This window comes from Ornithorhynchus anatinus, chromosome 8 (assembly GCF_004115215.2).
Source record: "Ornithorhynchus anatinus isolate Pmale09 chromosome 8, mOrnAna1.pri.v4, whole genome shotgun sequence".
Lineage (NCBI taxonomy): Eukaryota > Metazoa > Chordata > Mammalia > Monotremata > Ornithorhynchidae > Ornithorhynchus > Ornithorhynchus anatinus.
Window position 1 is genome coordinate 70,868,672 of NC_041735.1, and position 18,232 is coordinate 70,886,903.

General features: G+C 56.6%; 1 protein-coding gene across 1 annotated transcript; it reads right to left on the reverse strand.

Moving 5' to 3' along the window:
* Window positions 1-1,255: 1,255 nt before the first annotated feature.
* Window positions 1,256-17,448, reverse strand: STEAP2 (STEAP2 metalloreductase). The gene is made up of 5 exons (XM_029070675.1): window positions 17,420-17,448; window positions 8,752-9,277; window positions 7,575-8,102; window positions 6,404-6,568; window positions 1,256-5,253 (listed from the first exon to the last, which is right to left on the reverse strand). The coding sequence occupies exons 2-5, from the start codon at window positions 9,241-9,243 to the stop codon at window positions 4,969-4,971; spliced, it is 1,470 nt and encodes a 489-aa protein (XP_028926508.1). The 5' UTR covers window positions 9,244-9,277; window positions 17,420-17,448; the 3' UTR covers window positions 1,256-4,968.
* Between the last annotated feature and the right edge of the window lie 784 nt (window positions 17,449-18,232).

Below are 18,232 nucleotides of genomic sequence, written 5' to 3' on the forward strand. Positions count from 1 at the left end.
ACGATCTGAAGCCCGTGAGTGGCCGGCTCCACCCAGGCCACAGACCAGAACCCGGCTCGGCCCCTGTGCCAGTAAAACAGTAACATTTATCCTCAGTGGCCCTGCGGATTCTGCAAAACTCCACCACATGCTGGAAGCCTTGTTTTCCTCGGAAAAATACAGGAGGGCAGATTCAGAGAAGAGTCATTAACGGTTAACCCGGTTCCCAGCCCGGAGAGGATCACCCGCGCTGTCGTTTCCAGACCCCAGACCGGGCCTGAACGAGCTAACTGGCAGAAATAGAAATTGCTGGTTAGAGACGATGTTGGCTTGCCACTTTCCCCCTCTGGCAGGCAGGCTGTTGCTCTCCTCCCTCCCTGCCCCCAACCGTCCCCACAGACACGGCACCCCTTGGATGGATCTATCATCGCTCTGGGGGTTGTTCATCTCTGACCTGCAGCAATGGATGTGAGTCAGCGGGAACAGAACAGTCTGGGTTGCCCAGCCAAGACACCGCGACCCGATTTGCTCGGGGAACAGGTCCAGCGGAATGCATTCCTGAAGCAGGATTTTCTCCACTGTAACATAACAGTTCACTATAAGTCCTCCAAGGGCAAATCGATTCAAAAACAAAGCCCATGAAGCAGAAAAAAAACCCAACAGTGGCCAAATGACCAAAATCATTAGACGGTAAGTGCTGGGTTAAAAGCCACTGATTGATTGGTAAAACAATGAAAAGTTCCTCTGGGAACCTAAGGAAGTAAGACAGTTGGATTCAGTGGCAGACCTGGGGTCAGGGTTCCTGAGGTTTAGCAGTAATGACTTTTAGAACCTCGGGAATGTTGGCGGGGAGGCTTCCTGTAACAACTGTGAAGCCTTTGGGAATGGTTGGCGGGGGAGGTTCAAAGCTGGGGAGGTGGCAGAAGCCAGGGGAACAAACTGAGGAAGGAGGAGGAGGCAGAGGGTGAAGAGGAGGGGACGTCAGAGAGAGCAGGAGGGGAAGAACAAGCAGGCCCCAGGGAGTGGTGGTGATGATGCGTGATGATGCCGACAGTGGTTCACGAGCCTCAGTCTGGCCTGTGGTGCGAACATCCCGAGTTCCCAGGCTGGGTGGTGTAGGAATCCAAGCTTCTCATCCAAAGGAAAGCAGAGAAAACATTCAGGGAACAACATACCGCTCCCCTCTCAATTGGGCAACAGCTTCTCCTGTGAGAGAAAAACCTAGTATTTCCACAGGGATAACATGGGAAAAAGACCTTAGATTAATCGACAGTCATCCCAGTAGTTGACCGAACCCTTTATTGGATCTGTGCCAAGAAGAAAGGGGGACCCATGTGCAGCTTTACAACTACTGAACTCGGACAGTCCTGGTCAACCGAATCACGGCCACACGACCAGCTCCAAACATTAGGACCGTTCAAGGAGACGAACGCCACAGGAGGGACACGGTCTGGTATCCACCTGACACGACCAATTGAGGGTCCCTCCCAAGTGGCTGGGGATGGCAGCGCTGCGCTGGGGCCTAGGTTCCGATCCCCTTGTGGGCCAGGTGCAGGCTGTTCTGTCGACGATCTCATCCCGATGGTCCCATTTCTTGGCTTCCCCAGGCTCACTGGGCCCTTCGGCTTAAATCGTTGCCCACACGTTCATGTGTTCATTTGTTTCTCCCTGTTTGGGGCTGTTTAAGCAACTCAATAGTCTCTGAACTTCCCTTGAGCCTTCTTCTGTCCAGCTAACGGCAGGCCCGGCCATCCTCCCCCTGATGGCTGAGAGCCCCCTAAACACACACCGGATTTCCCAGAAAGGAATGACCAACCCGCATCACCATGGTCACCCCTTTTCTGGCCGACACAGCACAGTCTCAGTCTGGATGGTGCACAGAGCAGCTGAAGCTAATGCAGTCAGAAACCGAGATGCTAATAAAGAAAAGTCTGGGGTGTTAGGATGTTTTATGCTGGGTAAAACGTATTTTCCAGACGAGAATGGGACACCAAGACTGATTCGGTAGCCATGGTTAATTAACTCTTAGAGGAAAGGGAAAGGATGAGGGGCATGGCATTTGCTTTGATACTGGAAAGGAAATCACAGCTCACAGGCCCCTGACCTCATGTCTATCTGTTCTACATGGGGTAGTGTTTCCTGAACCATCCTCTGTAGCACCCACTGCAGCACTGCAACATCACAGCACTGCACTGCAGGCAACACTGCAGCATGGGACTGTGGCTGTGGCACTGAATTCTTTCACTGAGTAAGAAGAGGATGCTACTCTTACCCCTCACAGGGGGCACAGCTCAGACAAACGCTACCATGATGCTCCGGTCACAAACTGTACCATCCTCCGGGAAAGTGCCAGCTCCCATTCCTTTGGCCTTTGGGCTTCCCACTCCCGGCTCGTTTGATGCAGACAGCTCGGTTGCCCGATGGACCTGGGGACTGCCCATCTCCCCAATAACTGTCTGTCTTCTACTGAGATAACATCTCCCAAGTAACGAGACCATGCCCATTGGTGATAAATAGGTCACTGGGCTTGGCAAGAGGATTCGATCGATAGGGACTCCCACGTGTAGCACAAACGGCAAATAATGACTTGGCTGAACATATCGAATGGAATTCATTTATCTTTCCAAGAGGACTTGCTTTGTACACATCCTTTGAAAAATGGACCCAGCCGCAATGGCGTGCCCATCCCCTAGAGCCTAGGGGCAGAGGGGCCTAACGATCCACCCACTTCATCCGCCCCCATCCCCGCCACATTCACCAACCCCAATCCCTTTCCGAGCGGCCACTATGGTCTCGGCTTATTTCTTGTGAGGATGAATCGCTCTGGTTCCTGCGTAAGCCCGAAGCCCAATTTCTAAATTTCCAGAAAATTGTCTGTTTCTCCTGGGATGTGCCAGAAGAAGAGAGTCCTGGAAACATTCAGCAATTCTCACCACATGATTTTCCAGCAGTCTTCCTCCAATCATATCCAGCCAGAAAGGCAACATTGGAATGTGCAACCATCTTTGGGAAGGGCGTAATTTTTCTGAAAATGATTTAACCTCAAGAAAACTACAAAAATGAAGCAACCTTCCCCTCTGAGAAAGCCTGGGAGATCTCAAATTACATGTATCACTGGACCTAGTGAGTCACCCCAAACACAACTTTGGTTTGAATTTGACTAGAGTCAGAAGCCAGTGGGCTATTTTACACTTCTTATTTTTTTCTGAGACTGACTGGGTCTTTACCTATGGACAGCCACAAGGACAACTGAGTTTAAGAGAAAATATGAGAGAAAAATTTAACGAGGGGCTGAGAACCAACCCCTGCTCTCCAACACACCTAGCCGGGCCTGGAGTTCCCACTGGAGAGCGGAGGCCGACTTGCAAAGCCGGCGCTCAGAGAACCCGTCAAAGGAACCAGCTCCCCCGACTCTCTGCGGCAGCTCACATCTCTGCTCTCCTTGGTCCTCACTGGCTGAGAGACCCCGTGAGCTTCAGTGAGGAATTTTGGTCAGCAGGGAGCCCCTCCTTAGGCACACCAGCCCTTGATGTTTCAGCAGGCATGGGCTAGCGGGAGCTGAATGTCAGACTGGTATGGTGTCCAGAACACTGCCACGTTGCAAGAGCAAAGGACCGGGTGGGGAGGATGGAGAGAAGGGGGAGGGCTCGGGGGTTCATGAGGTGTGGAGATGGCCTGTGGATATTTTTCAGTTCTGATTCTGCCCAGGAGACAGGAAATGCATCTGTTTTAGGGATGCCCAGCAGGCTTACGGCTGGCATGTGGTGCCCCAGGCCCACAGCTATGGTGAGAATGGGAACTTTTCTCTTAGAACCTGGCTGTGCTGGAGAGAAAGCAGCAGTGCCTCTCTCAGCGGCAATGATCCAGAGCTGGGGGTCTTGGAGCTGGGTGCCGAAGAGCCACTGCCAGAGATGGGGCTGCTGCTGAGGGGCATGCTTATCTTGGGAACCCAATTCCTTGCCTGACTCCAGAAGGCTGGGACCTTGGGTCCTGCCCTGGGAGAGGGGATTTTTGTGCTGGGGAAGGGAGGATCCTGTGCTGGGGGAAGGGGCCCTGTGGTTGGGAGCGGGGCCATAGACCCTTCCTGGGAAGAATGAAAGCCAGAGGAACCCAAGCTCTTGGCCAGCCTCCACCTTCCCAGAGAGGCACCGTCCATCACCATGACCAGGCTCTGGCCTGACCAGACCAGACCATCGTCTGGGTATTGTCAGCCCCTCTGTTGACTGGCCAGCCAGGCCAAATGATACTCTAGCTTTGTGGGAGATTGGCAAGGCATGAGAACCCATGATGGCATCTCTGAGCAATGTGCCCCTGGGCTGCCGGCAAGCAGATATACAACATGCCCCTCCCAGCTTCCTGGACACCAGCAGGCCAGGCCAGAGGGCACCCCCCAGGAGGGTGGAATGAGCCAACGTACAGATGCCCTGGGGCCCCAGGTTCCTATTCACTACCAATGACCTGGCTTTCTGCTGGGCAGCTGGAGTGGTCTCAGGCAAGGAATTCCAGTCAGACTGATGGGATGGCCTTTGGGTAGAAATATCTTCATGTTTGGAACACGCAATACCTTTAAAGATGAGTGACGGGCTGGTTTTTCACCTCCCTCTTCAGGCAAGGGCATCCTCGGGAGCAGCACGAGCTCTGAGCTTGCCGCGACCATCACTCGGGCAACAGCACAGGAGATGACGATGATGAGCAGCACGGTAACGACAGGGACGGCGACGACGATGAAAGCAACGACGACGAAGGCGAAGATGACCAGCGCAACGACAGAACGGCGGTGAAATTCTAACCCTGTTCCTGGTTCCGCGCTTACTACCAAGTGACTGACAGCCCAGTCACTCCTAATACTCAGGAAGAATGAAACAAATGGTAACTGGGTGGAGCAGCCCCCGGCAGGATCTGGCAGCCAACTTTCCCCAACTCCGGAGGCAGAGGGATGAGGCGGAGGTGAGGGAAGATGGACGATTTGGGTAGCGGGACTTTGCTCCGTCACATCACCGTGACTCTCTGGGGAGAAAACTGCTGAGCAGTCCCCGTAGCGTCTTCCTCAAACTGGCTCCTCTCCCAGCCCCTTTTAATACTCCGCAGCTTCCTGCTCACACACGGGCACAGGAGTACGCTCTTCCCCAGGATGACAATACAGGGCAGGACCAGAGCGAGGACAAAGTTTGGAGGCGTGTAAAAGCGGTAATATTCCTCTTCAAATGCTCTTTTCCACCCGTAAATGAGGACGTGGAAAGTGCTGATGAGCAGAGCCACATATCCGAGCGTAGACTTGGTGTGGGGCGGGTGGCAGGGGGGGAGAAAGAGAAAGGAAAAATAAAGTAATTATCAGCTCCCTAATTGCCCCGATCTCCTGACCGGTCTCAGGCCTTTTGGCCATCCACCCTGCCCAGTTGAATCCACCTGCTCTCCGCTCTGTGCCACATTCCCCTGGGTTGACATATAAACGGTCTTCCCATGCAGAGCACTGAGCTCTGCCATCCTGCCCATTTAGACTGAACTCCTGGCCTGATGGTTTTTTTTCCTTGAGGTCATTCTTTCACCATCTCGAAGGTTCCTCTAACCTGTCTGCTTTCTGAGCTTCCAGACGGTGCTGGGAAAGTTTATTCCCTTTGAGGCCATGGCATTGATTGGGTAAAGGCCCTCACCCTTTTCCATCCCCCAGGGAGGATGGCTCCAGTATCCTCTTTGACAGGACTGGGGGTTCAGTGCAAGGTGGTCCCCGATTCAACAGGGGCCACCGTGACAGGAAAGAACTTCCCGGATTAGCCTCCGGACCTTTCTGATGGGATGCAAGGACTCTGTAGGAAAAATTGGAAAAAGAGCCCCCCTCCTCCCTTTCCCCATACTCTCTTGCTCTTCCCATCTTCCCTTCCTCCCTCCCTTTCTCCTCCCCTACCTCCTTCTTCACTTCCTGCCTCCCACATTTTTCCAGCTTTGATTTGGGTAGGTGGGTTTGTGTGTGGTGAAAAGCCTGACAGCAGAGGCCCTGGGAGTTCCGACCAACATCAGTCACCCCTTCTCAAAATACTGCTGGGTTGGGAAGCGTGAAAGCATACTTTGGCAAAGTCATCGTGTTGCTATCCAGCTGCTGGGTTAGATGGTCCCAGCTCGTGAAATCTTGCAGACTTTGCGCTCCAGTCCAGCGTGAGCAAATCGGACCGCAGGGTGATTCCCACGAGCCTCTAACTCCTCCCCTAACCTCAGGAACTCCACTTAGCACCCTGGCCCCATGCCTCGCCTCCCAGAGACAGGGGTCTGAGAGCCTGTCTGAACCCAGGATATCATCTCTGGCCCAACCCAGGCCAGCCGGTGCAGGTCGTGGCCCGCAGGCTCCTGGCGCTGGGTGGTTGGGTGCCGAGCTGGCTGCCAGCTTGGCTGGGGCACAGCCCCCGCCACAGCCCCCCAGCCTCTAACGCACCTGGATGAAGCTGAATTCCCGCCAGTTCAAAGCGCTGCTCACAGAAGGGATGGACGTCACGGCGAGCAGCGACAGCAAGCCCAGGCTCATGATCCCAAACGAGATGTACATTTCGATCCTCCACACTTCCTCCTCATTCCAGGAGTTCTCAATGTTTGCGTGAACCTGACCAGAAAGCAACAAGGATCCCTCTGGTTGGAGAGCTCGGTCTAGATCAGCCCAGTGTCTGCTCCGAGGCTCGCTCAGCCCACCGGACGCCAGTTCCGGGCAGAAGATAGCCAGCCTGGGACTAACGAGACTCCCGGGCAGAAGGAGGCTAGGACTGAAATTGCTCTTTTTCTTTTGGGGAAGATACCCAGACCAAAGCTTCCTGCCTTCACTCCAGCTCTCTCTTCTGGGATTTCAGCATCTCGTTTCCACCCAGTCCCACGCCCCTTGGCCCGTCACACACCATCCCTCCCTGGGCCACGGGGCAGCAGCCAGCTCCGGAGAGCTCGGAGGCTGCCTCCCGGCTCCCCTCAGCAACCTCAGGCTTTGCCATGATACCAGCTTCCTGACCTATCGCCCTTTTCCCAACCAAGGGTAAATTCCTTGAGGGCAGGGATCATATCTGTTACTCTTACCGCGTGCTCCCTGGTGCCCAGTAGAGCCCTCTGCCCCAGCAGATTCCCAGGAGCGTGCTCTGCACACAGCAGATGCCCAGTACAGTACTCTGCCTGGAGCAGTTGGCCAAGTCAGTGCTCTGCCCACAGTGCTCTGCCCCCAGGACGCTGCTCTAATGAAATCCCTCTCCCTTCAGGCCAGGTGATCCCTCCCGGTTCCACAGATTGTCCATGTGACTGAGGAGCGAGCTGAAGCAGCATGGCTCGGTGGAAAGAGCACGGGCTTGGGAGTCAGAGGTCATGGGTTCTAATCCCAGCTCTGCCACTTGTCAGCTGTGTGGCCTTGGGTAAGACACTTAGCTTCTCTGTGCCTCAGTTACCTCATCTGTCAAAAAGGGATGAAGACTGTGAGCCCCACGTGGGACAACCTGATAACCTTGTATCCACTCCAGTGCTTAGAACAGTGCTTGGCACATAGTAAGCACTTAACAAATGCCATTATCATTATTATTATTATTGTCCTGTCCCCGTGGCCGCGCCCTAACGGCTCGGGCTGAGTGGGGTCTTACCTGCTGATACGCCATGTTGAGAAACAGGTAGCGCTCGGACCTGCGCATGGGCAAGCAGAGGCTGTAGGCGACGTGGACGGCGGCAAAGAAGAAACTGAGCAGCCCGAGCTGCTTGCGGCACTGCAGCCATGTCTCCAGCCACTCCGGGAAGCGCCGATACTTGGTCCCGTAGTAGAGCTGGTGGGCGGCGGCCAGGAGACCGGCCAGGTAGACCAGAGACAGCAGCGTCATGGCCACGACGGGCAGCGTCTGGTTCACGATTTCAATGGGGATCTTGTAGAAGTCGCTCTGCTGGTTCCTCGCGAACGGGTGGATGACGTCGCGGACGAAGGAGTAGAGGAAGAAAAATGTGGCCAGGCTCACGGCCACCACCACTGGCCCCCTCCACAGGGCGAACAGCCTCAAGGGTAAGTTCTCGATCTCCCGGGCCGACGACAACGCCCCGAGGTCGACGGGAATGAAGTCCAGCTGGCGAGCAAGTTCGATGACCTGGCGGCGAGCTTGGATGTGGTTGCTGCAGATGTAGACCTGCCGGAAACCCAGCCCTCAGTCGGTGACCACAGCGGGGCTGTCTGGGACGATGCCCTCTCGTGTTCCACACTGGACTGTGGCTCGTGCACAATCCTCCCTGCCCCCAGGGTCCGGCCCCCCTCCCCACTCACCCCCACCTCCAGATCACCCTCGGGATTGCCCCCGGCAGAAGAAAGTGGTTCAGCCTCAAGGATCTGAAGGTCAAGTGGAAAGATCCCAGCTATTACCCAGCTAGAATGATCCCTGCTGTGAGGGCCAGCCCCGAGCCGCCGGAGATAAAATTCTAGGTGTGAAAGATGAGGGAAGCAGGGAGAGGAGATCTTAGCGGCACCCATTTGAGAGAGAGCCCAGTGGGAAATGGGACAATGGAAGTTGAAAAATATCTTTCTCCTCAGCTGTCCTGCTGGGTCTGGCAGAAGATTTTTTTTTATTTTGGTGGCCTCTCTGACCTGGTGAACGGTGATTCTGCAGCCACACCTTTGACTGCAGTTACAGCCTGAGCCACGGTCACATCCTCAGCCCCAACCATAATCACACTCACAATCGCAGCCTTATCCTCGACCACAGCCACAACCACAGCCTCAGCCTTGGCCTCAGCCTCAGCCAATCATGATCACCGGATGCACTGAGCCGCCGTGTGACATACCTGCCTGCTGGCATCCTTGGGGCCCCCTTGCAGGGTCCACGCAGACACCACGTTGAAGCCCTTGACGACCTGGGAGTCGGGGAACAGGGACGCCAGATACTCGGCGTTGGACTCCGGGAACTGGTTGATACGCGTATTGTTGCTCACGTCGATCAGGATCTTCCCGGCCAGGAGGGGCCTCAGGCCCCTGAGGGAGGCGTAGTGCTCCCGGTGCACCGCCACAAAGACCACGCTGGCCTTGGTGAGCGCGTCTTCATGATGGGTGACATCAACCACGTGGGGGAAAAATTCCGAGGCAAACTTGGGGTTCCTGCTCCCAATGACCACGTGGTATCCACAGCGCACAAGCCGGATGGTCAGGGACTTGGCGAAGTCGCCGCTTCCAATCACGCCAATGGGGACTCGACCTGTGGCTTTGACCCCATTCATGCCGTTGGGCAGGAAGGTCTCGTGGCGGGCCTTCGGGCTGCCCAGCATAGATAGTGCTTCCATGACTCTCCAACCACCGATTCCTGGCCTGGGAGTCCTGGAAGAGACAACGGAGGGAGATCGGGCAAATTCCAAGAATCAAAACCATTAAAAAAATCCAGTTCTTCATTTAGCAAAACCCCGGTGTCCTTGACGACACATTGGTGAGATGGTCACCATGGCCAAACTGGCATGAGCCAGATGAGCCACGTCACCCATGGGCAGAAGGCTTGGCTCCAGGTAGCTGTGGGTACTCTCCCGGGGTGCACGGTGGGCCCTGGGGCCTGAGCGAGGTTCTTGGGGCCTGGCCCCTGGGTGGGGTTGAGCTCGGGGTGGGACAGTGCCAATCTGATGCCACTTGAGATTGGTTTGGTAACTGTGCCCCGGGGCGTTCCCGAACATGAGCGGGATCCCCTGCTGTGCCCCGGGGAGCAGCAGCTCGCTGTTCAGCTGTGCTCCTCGGCAGGAAACCCCACCCCTCTGGAGCCCCAGATGTGACCGCTCCACAGTCCAGAGGCTTTCCGGGAAAATACACTGCCCTGCCCCTCCCCACCCCCATCTCCCTGTAAGGCGGGCTGAGTACGGGGGGATGGGGCTCTGGGGCCAGGTTGAGAGCCGGGTCCACGCAGCAGAATTATGGGACATTATTACCGGCCATGGGGCTGTCTCCAATGGGTCACGGGCCAGCGTGGGACAGAGCAGAGGAGGTGGGGGAGCTCTAGAAGGGAGCAAGGAGTCTGGGCTGGAGGGGCAGGCAGGCTCAACCCTGGGTCCTTTCAGTCCAGCTCGCAGTCGATAAGGTCGGGTCAGAGACTTGGGGTGAGCGACACCGGAAGTCTGGAACTGACAGCTCGTGTGGAAAAATGACATCGTCCCCACGGCTGGAATCTGGGGGCACCGGCTTCATCAGCCCTTTGAAGTTGTCAGCATCCCCTTGAGGCTTGGAGAACCATTTCTAGGCCCCTCCAAGCTCCCGCTGCCCGGAACCGCACGCTCTCCCAACTCCTTACCGAAAAGGAGATGGAAACCCAGCCGACAAGGGACTGGCGACCGTGCATCTCGGCTGCAGTACTACTGTGGGGGATTGTCGTCACTGCCGGAAGCCCTCTCCCGCCACCCCAGTCTCCCCGTTGGCCACATCCCTCACCTCCGGTAAGGACACAGGACTTGGCTGGCCCTGCCAAGCCGAGTAAATGAGCAGGACCCGAGTCCCTGTCCAACTGCAGCCCCAGCCGTGGCCTGGAACTCTCAATTGCGTGGTGTTTGGGCTCCTCTTGGGGAAGGTCAGTTACGTTTCCTCCCCAAGCCACTGCCTGGATCGTATCCTGTTTTTCTAGCTTTTTCGAGAAAGTGTGAGTCAGGATGGCTGCTCTGCTGAAAGGGAGTCCTTTTCTTGGGGCTCGCCTGGGAGAGGAGCGTGGAGGTGGGGATTGGTTCCAGTGGGCAGGGCAGCGGGGGCTTGTCCAAGTGGGTGAGGAAGAGTGGTGACAGAGGCTAGTCCCAGCTGATGGGGCAGGGTGGCAGAGGCTGGTCTCAGTAGATGGGGCAGGGTGGGGAGGGGGCTGGTCCCAGTGGGTAGGGAAGGAAGGCGGGGGCTGATCCTAGCGAACAGCCTTGTAGCCTGCCATAGAGCATCCCCGCCTCTTCTGCTGCTCCCACCCCCAGCTATGGCAGGAAACCAGGTCTCTAAAAGACCTTGCCCCTCAGGGGTCCAGACTGGTTGTTGTATTTGTCCTGGGTCCCCGGCCTCGTTATCACTCCCCCTACCTCCGCCCAGAGGACAGGGCTCATCCCTGGCTCTGGTCGCCAGCCCCACCCAGAGTTAGAAAGAGAAATGCTGACATCCAGGGGCCCTCACAGGTGTCCTAGATAACTCATTAAGACCCAATCAATCCCCCTTCTCTTCTCCTCCTCCTCCTCCTCATCCCCATCTTGTGTTCATCTCTATGGGCCAGGGAGGCAGGAGGCAAGGGATTGTTTTCAGATAAGGGGGAAAAGGGGTCACCAGTTCTTCAGTCAAACACTTGCCACTTCCCCACTTTTTTATGCCAAACACACACAAACACAGTAAGCATTTAAGAAATATTTGTTAAGTGCTTATTGTATTTGTGTATGTCAAGCGCTGTTCTAAGCACTGGCGTAGATATAAGACAATCAGGTCGGACACGGTCCCTGTCCCACTTAGGGCTCACAGTCTAAGTCAGAGAGATGAGGATTTTATCCCCATTTTACAGATGAGGTAACAGGCACGCAGGCCAATCTTCTTCTCTTGCTGGGGAGGGCTGTGCCAGGGCGGACCAGTGTAGAGAGTGTCTAGCCAATGGGAGCTGTGCTGGTGAGGGCTGGTCCAGGGAGAACCAGGCTGGGGAGGGCTGTGCCGATGAGAACCATGACAGGGAGGGCTGGCTTGAAGAGCGCCCAGCCACTGGGGAATGCGCTGGTGAGATCTGTGCTATACTGTGCCTAAACATACACAGCAGACATGAGGCGGAGCTGGGATTAGAACGCAGGACCTCTTACTCCCAGGCCCATGCTCTTTCCTAAGCCACTCTTCTTCTCTTGGCATGGATCATGAACATCGTCATATCAGCGTACTCTCTCATCCTATCTCCACAATGTCTCTAGGACGTGCCCCTTTCTCTCCATCCAAATAACCCATCACGCTGATCTGAGCACTCACATCCCACCTTGACTACTGCCCCAGCCTCCTTGCTGACCTCTCTGCCTCTGGCTTTATCCCATCTCCAATCTCTACTTTACTCTGATGACCAAATCATCTCTCTAAAACACTCAATCAGCTCTCCTTTCTACCTAACCTCACTGATCTCCTACCACAGCCCAGGCTACACATTCCACTACTGTAACACCAACCTTCTCTCTCTACCTGGATCTCAGGTAGAACAGCCCAGGCCAGTCTGGGAAAGGCTATGAGGGAAGGGATGTGCCGGAGACAGCTTTGCCAGGCAGGGCCAGCTGAGGGGAGCTGTACTGGTGAGGGCTGTGCCAGGGCGAGCCAGGCCGGGAAGGGCTGTGTTGATAAGGGCCGTGTCAGGGAGGACCGACCTGGAGAGGGCCCGGCCGGTGGGGGCCGTCCTGGGGAGGGTTCTGCCAGGGTGAGCCAGGGTGGGAAGGACTGTGCTGATGAGGGCCGTAACAGGGAGGGCTGTGCCAGGGAGAGCCGGCCTGGAGAGGCCTGGCTGGTGGAGGCTGTGCTGGGGAGGGCTGTGCCGGAAAGAACCAGGCTGGGGAGGGCTGTGCTGCTGAAAGGCTGTGTCAGGGAGGGTTGTGCCAGGGAGGGATGGGCTGGAGAGTGCCCAGCCGGTGGGGACTGTGCCGATGAGGGCAGTGCCGGCCTGGAGAGGGCCCGGCCGGTGAAGGCTGAGCTGGGGAGGGCCAGCCTGGCTGGTGGGGGCCGTGCTGGGGAGAGCTGTGCCAGGGAGGGCCGGTCTGAAGAGGGCCCGGCTGGTGGGGTTGTGCTGCGGAGAGCTTTGCCTAGGAGGGCTGTAGGCCTGCCTCACTATTAAACAGCCCCAGCAGACGAGCCTTCGCACATTTCTCAGAGCAAGTTCAAACCCCTCCAATAAACCAAGAAACAACATGCCAGCACAGTGCTCGTTGGGGCAAATTACTTTTCACCTGTGGCCTTGTTCCCCGCCACTTGAGCAGGGCTAATGGGCCCCCTTGTTCCAACTTGCTGGTACCCCTTCCATGCCAATTTTGCCCAGTGAGGCCCGAGCAAACCCCGGCAGTGTGGTTGGGGCATGGGAGAAGCCACACTAATGAGTCCCGGTTTCTTCTGGAGCTTCATTGAGGAAGCCAGAAGACCTAGTGGCCTTCTTGTTAATGAGTTGAATTTCAGTTCATCTGAGAAGTAGATGCTCCTTGGAGGTCCTCCCTATCCCTGTACACAGCAGGCCGTGGTCAGGGGGCAAATACAGGCACAGAGGCCCCTCCCACAGCTTGTGGTCAATTACTCTGAGGCTCCTCCTTGCCCTGGGGAATCCTTCTCCAAAGCCTCCCGAATCAGCAAGGCTAGGGATGAACCAAGCTGCTTCTGTGCATTCTGGGCCAAGTGCAGCCCACCGCACCAAGTGGTGCTCACCAAATGCTACGACTACTACTGATGCTGCACTACCAGGCTAGAACCCAGGCGTGCTTGGAGATGATTCCGGAATCCGAGCCGAGGCCCGGCCCTGGGCGGTTCCGTGGCTGGCCACTCAGGCCCTGGGGCAGGCTGGTGAGACCGACTCGGCAGCCCAGAGCTTTCCGGGAGGAGGGAGGAAATGGAGGCCAGCTGAGCAGATCACCATCCTTCCCCGGGAGCCAGGCAGCCTCAAACCGTCCAGGGAGTCCAATCCCAGCTAGAGGCAGGTTCCCAGTTCCTTCTTCGCTCTCCCCTGAGCACACTGAGGAGTCTGCATTCAGTCGAAACCTTCCCATCTCTGCCAGGAGGGCTTTGTCTAATGGGAAAGTGGGCTCAGGGCACGGCCTCCCCTCCGGTCAGCACGAGTCAGAGCCTCCCCTCGGGTTGGCTCGGGTCAGGGGTCTCCTATCCAGTCTGTTTGGGGCTTGGGGAGTTTCTGAATGGCAGCAGGCTGGGATGCTGCTGCAGCAAAACTACTGATTTGGGCTCTAGCGGGGCAGCATTCTAGGCCACCTCTGTTCCCAGGGTCCCTGGGAGCAGCTTCTGCCTGAGAGGGACCTGCGCTCTAGCGGACACAGTTCAGCAAGGGCCTAACTGAATGACAAGACAGTTGCTGTGTCACTGGCACAGACGGGGACAGACCTGGAGCACTGGAATCACTAGCACTACCAACAGACGCCAGATCTACATCGCAAAAGAAATGTCAAAGACGTTCCTGGTTTGTGGTCCATGGTGGGTCACTGGAGGAGAGTCAGGGTTGGAGAGGGGAAAGTGAGTGGTGTTGGACAGTCTATTCTGGGTCACTCGGGGAGGGTCAAGGGGTTGGATAGTTTGTGCTGGGTCAGGTCACTGGGGGAGAGTCAAGGATGGAGAGGGAAGAGCCATAGGTGGTCCATACTGGGTTACTGGGGGAGAGTCAGGGATGGACGGGGAAACTCAGAGGTGTTGGATGGTCCACCTTGGGTCACTGCGAGAGAGTCAGGGATGGAGAGAGGAAAGTTAGGGGGTTGGATGGGTTCGTGCTGGGTCACTGGAAGAGAGTAAGGGATAGAGAGGGGAGAGTCAGGTGTTGGATGGTCCGTGCTGGGTCACTGGGGGAAAGTCAAGGTTGGAGAGGGGAGAGTCAGGGGTGTTGGATGGTCCACGCTGGGTCACTGGGGAAGAATCAAGGATGGAGCAGCATTCCCTCATAGATAAAGCACGAGCCTGAGAGTCAGAAGGACCTGGGTTCTAACCCCAGCTCCGCCACATACCTTGGGTGAGTCACTTAACTTCTCTATGCATCAGTTACCTCTTCGCTAAAATGGGGATTGACTGTGAGCCCCATGTGGGACATGGCCTATGTCAAACATGATTGTCTTTTATGTACTCCGGCGCTCTGTACAGTGCCTGGCCTATAGTAAGCGCTTAACAAATACCATAATAAAATGGAGAGGGGGGAGTCAGGGGTGTTGGATGGTTTGTGCTGGGTTACTGGACAGAGTCAGAGACGGAGAGGGGAGAACTGGGGTATGAGATGGCCCATTCCTAACCATGGGGGTGGGTGTTCAGGAGGGCAACCAGAACGTGGTCCCGCCACACGTCCTGTGTCACTGGCAGAAGTGCATAATCTTGGGTTGTGGGGAGTAGTGGATGGGGGGCTAACACAGCTACCATGGCTCAGGGGCTCAGGTTCCTTTACTTTTTGAGACAAGGGAGGGGAAACCCTGGCATAAAAAGTCAACAATAGAATAGGAGGTCAGAGGACAAAGTGAAAGAGCAAGAGGGAAGATGAGGATTGACTCCCTGAGTGTGGAATACCTTGGCCCTCAGCCCCTCACCCTCCTCGTCCTCTTGCCGTCAGCCCCTCACCCTCCTCAGCCCCTTACAGCCCAGCGGGGAGATCGGGTTAGACCCAGCCGCTGCAGCTGCGGCCGGCAGAAATCCACACAGGCCACCCTCGCTCTCCTCTAAAAACCGGACAGACTGTGACCTTCGGACAAAGGGCTCATGCAGGTTGCTCCCCGCTGCCCTGTACCATGGGCCGTCCGTTCTCCAGGCACTGTCCCCTGGATGGCAGGAAGGCAGGGTCGGTGCCCATGATGGTGGCAGGGGAAGCCCAAGGCCGCTCCAGCGACTGGGGTATCTCTGCTCTGTGCAGTTGCTCAGGTGGTCCAGCTCGTGGCTGGCGTTATGGGAGGAGGCTAATAATAATGATAATCATTATTATTATTATGGTATTTATTAAGCACTTACTATGTGTCAGGCACTGTACTAAGTGCTGGGGTGAATACAAGTATATTGTAAGTATATTGGAGAAGCAGCGTGGCTCAGTGGAAAGAGCACGGGCTTTGGAGTCAGGGCTCATGAGTTCGAATCCCAGCTCTGCCACTTGTCGGCTGTGTGACTGTGGGCAAGTCACTTAACTTCTCTGTGCCTCAGTTCCCTCATCTGTAAAATGGGGATTAAGATTGTGAGCCCCACGTGGGAAAACCTGATTCCCCTATGTCTACCCCAGCGCTTAGAACAGTGCTCGGCACATAGTAAGCGCTTAACAAATACCAAATAGTGCTGGGGTGAATACAAGTATATATTGTAAGTATACTGGAGAAGCAGCGTGGCTCAGTGGAAAGAGCACGGGCTTTGGAGTCAGGGCTCATGAGTTCGAATCCCAGCTCTGCCACTTGTCGGCTGTGTGACTGTGGGCAAGTCACTTAACTTCTCTGTGCCTCAGTTCCCTCATCTGTAAAATGGGGATTAAGATTGTGAGCCCCACGTGGGAAAACCTGATTCCCCTATGTCTACCCCAGCGCTTAGAACAGTGCTCGGCACATAGTAAGCGCTTAACAAATACCAACATTATTAAGTATATCGAGTTGGACACAGTCCCTTTCCCACACGGAACTCCTAGTCTCAATCCCCATTTTATAGATGAGGTCACTGAAGCCCAGAGAAGTAAAGTAACTCGCCCAAGATCACACAGCAGACAAGTAGTGGAGCCGGCATTAGAACCCATAATCCTCTGACTCCCAGGCCCGTGCTCTATCCACTGCTCCACGCTGTTTCTCGGCTACCCCAGAGGGGCATCTACCCCACCGTTCTCAACCCCGGGAGTCCGAGGTGGGAGTGACACTTACTCCGGGCAGCCTGGGCCGTCCCCATTCACACTCATCTGCCGTGTGACCTAGGGCAGGCCACTTCCCTTCCCTGGGCCTCAGTGACCTCTTCTGTAAAAGGGGGATGAAGACTGTGAGCCCCACGTGGGACAACCTGCTGACCTTGTAGCTACCCCAGGGCTTGGCACAGCGCTTGGCACATAGTAAGTGCTTAAATACCGTAATGATAATGATTATTATCCGGGTGGGATCGGGATGGCGGGGGGGCGGGGCGGACGGAGGGACAGGCGACGACAGACTGTGACCTTCGGACAAAGGGCTCATGCAGGTTGCTCCCCGTTGCCCCCTGCACCATGGGCCGTCCGTTCTCCGGGCACCGGAGGGCAGGAAGGCCATGATGGTGGCGGGGGATGCCCAAGGCCGCTCCAGGGGCTTAGTACAGCGCTTGGCACATAGTAAGCGCTTAACAAATACCATAATGATAATGATTATTATCCGGGTGGGATCGGGATGGTGTGTGTGTGTGGGGAGGGCTTTGTCGCACTCGCTCCGGACCCCCACCCCCCCAGTGAAGCCCCCTTCCCTCTGACCCCCTTCTCTCCCCTCCTGCCCCCACGCAGCGCTAAGTGGACAGCGGCTGGCGGCGGCGAGGGAGGGGATTAGGGCAGTGGGGTTGGGGCTCGGGCCCTGCGACCCCCGACCGGGGTGACGGGCGGTCCTGGGGGGGGGGAGTCGGGGGAGCCGGGCTGGAAGACGGGGCAGGGGGGTCGTGGGGGGGTCGGGGGCCTCCCCGCGCTGCGCGTGCATGCGGGAAAGCCGTGCGGGAGCGCGCCTCCCTTCCCCTCCCCGCCCCCCCGGTCCCCCTTGCTGGGGGCTGGACGCTTCCACTGCGGGAGGCCGCCTCCACCCGCTCACACCGCGCTGTGGACCCGCACCCGACCCGCACCGGACCCGGCCTTACCGCGCCCGCCGCTCACGCTTCTTCTTCCTCCTCCACCACCTCCTCCTCCTCTTCCTCCTCCTGCTCCCCTTCTTTTTTCTCCACCTCCTTCTCCTCTGCCACCTCCTCCTCCTCCTCTTTCTCCTCCTCCTCGTCCTCTTTCTCCTCCACCTCCACCTCCCCTTTCTTCTCCACCACCTCCTCCTCCCCCTCTTTTTTCTCCACCTCCTCCTTCTCCTCTTTCTCCTCCTCCTCCTCCTGCTCTTTCTCCTTCACCTCCACCTCCCCTTTCTTCTCCCCCTCCTCCTCCTTTTCCTCCTCCTCCTCCCCCTCTTTTTTCTCCACCTCCTTCTCTTCCACCTCCCCTTCTCCACCTCCTCCTCTTCCTCCTCCTCTTTCTCCTCCTCCTCGTCCTCTTTCTCCTCCACCTCCACCACCACCTCTTCGCCCTCCTTTTCTTTCTTCTCCACCTCCTCCTCCCCCTGTTTTTTCTCCACCTCCTTCCCTTTTTCCACCTCCTCCTCCTCCTCCTCTTTCTCCTCCCCTCCTCCTCCGCGCGGCCTCCGGGGCGTGGGGGTTCCTCCCCTGGGGAAGGAGCGGGGTCGGGGGCGGAGCCCCTCACTTCTGCCCTTCTGCGGCCCCTAGAGAAGCCTCGAATGACCCCTGCTCTCGGCCCCCCCCCCCCCCCCCGCAGGCTCCCCGACATGGCCCTCCCTCCCTGCTCTGTCACTCCACCTCCAACCTGGCTCTCTGTGTCTCATCAGATATTGTCTGTTAATCAATCAAGCTCAGCACCCAGTAAGTGCTCAATAAATACGACTGAATGAATGAAAT

Excerpts from the sequence above, each read along its gene's own strand:
- STEAP2 (XM_029070675.1), bottom strand. The coding sequence starts at position 9,243 with ATGGAAGCACTATCTATGCTGGGCAGCCCGAAGGCCCGCCACGAGACC. Across the intron at positions 8,103-8,751 it reads CCAAGGATGCCAGCAGGCAG|GTCTACATCTGCAGCAACCA; the intron begins GTATGTCACACG and ends GGTTTCCGGCAG. Across the intron at positions 5,254-6,403 it reads GGGAATTCAGCTTCATCCAG|TCTACGCTCGGATATGTGGC; the intron begins GTGCGTTAGAGG and ends CCCCACACCAAG.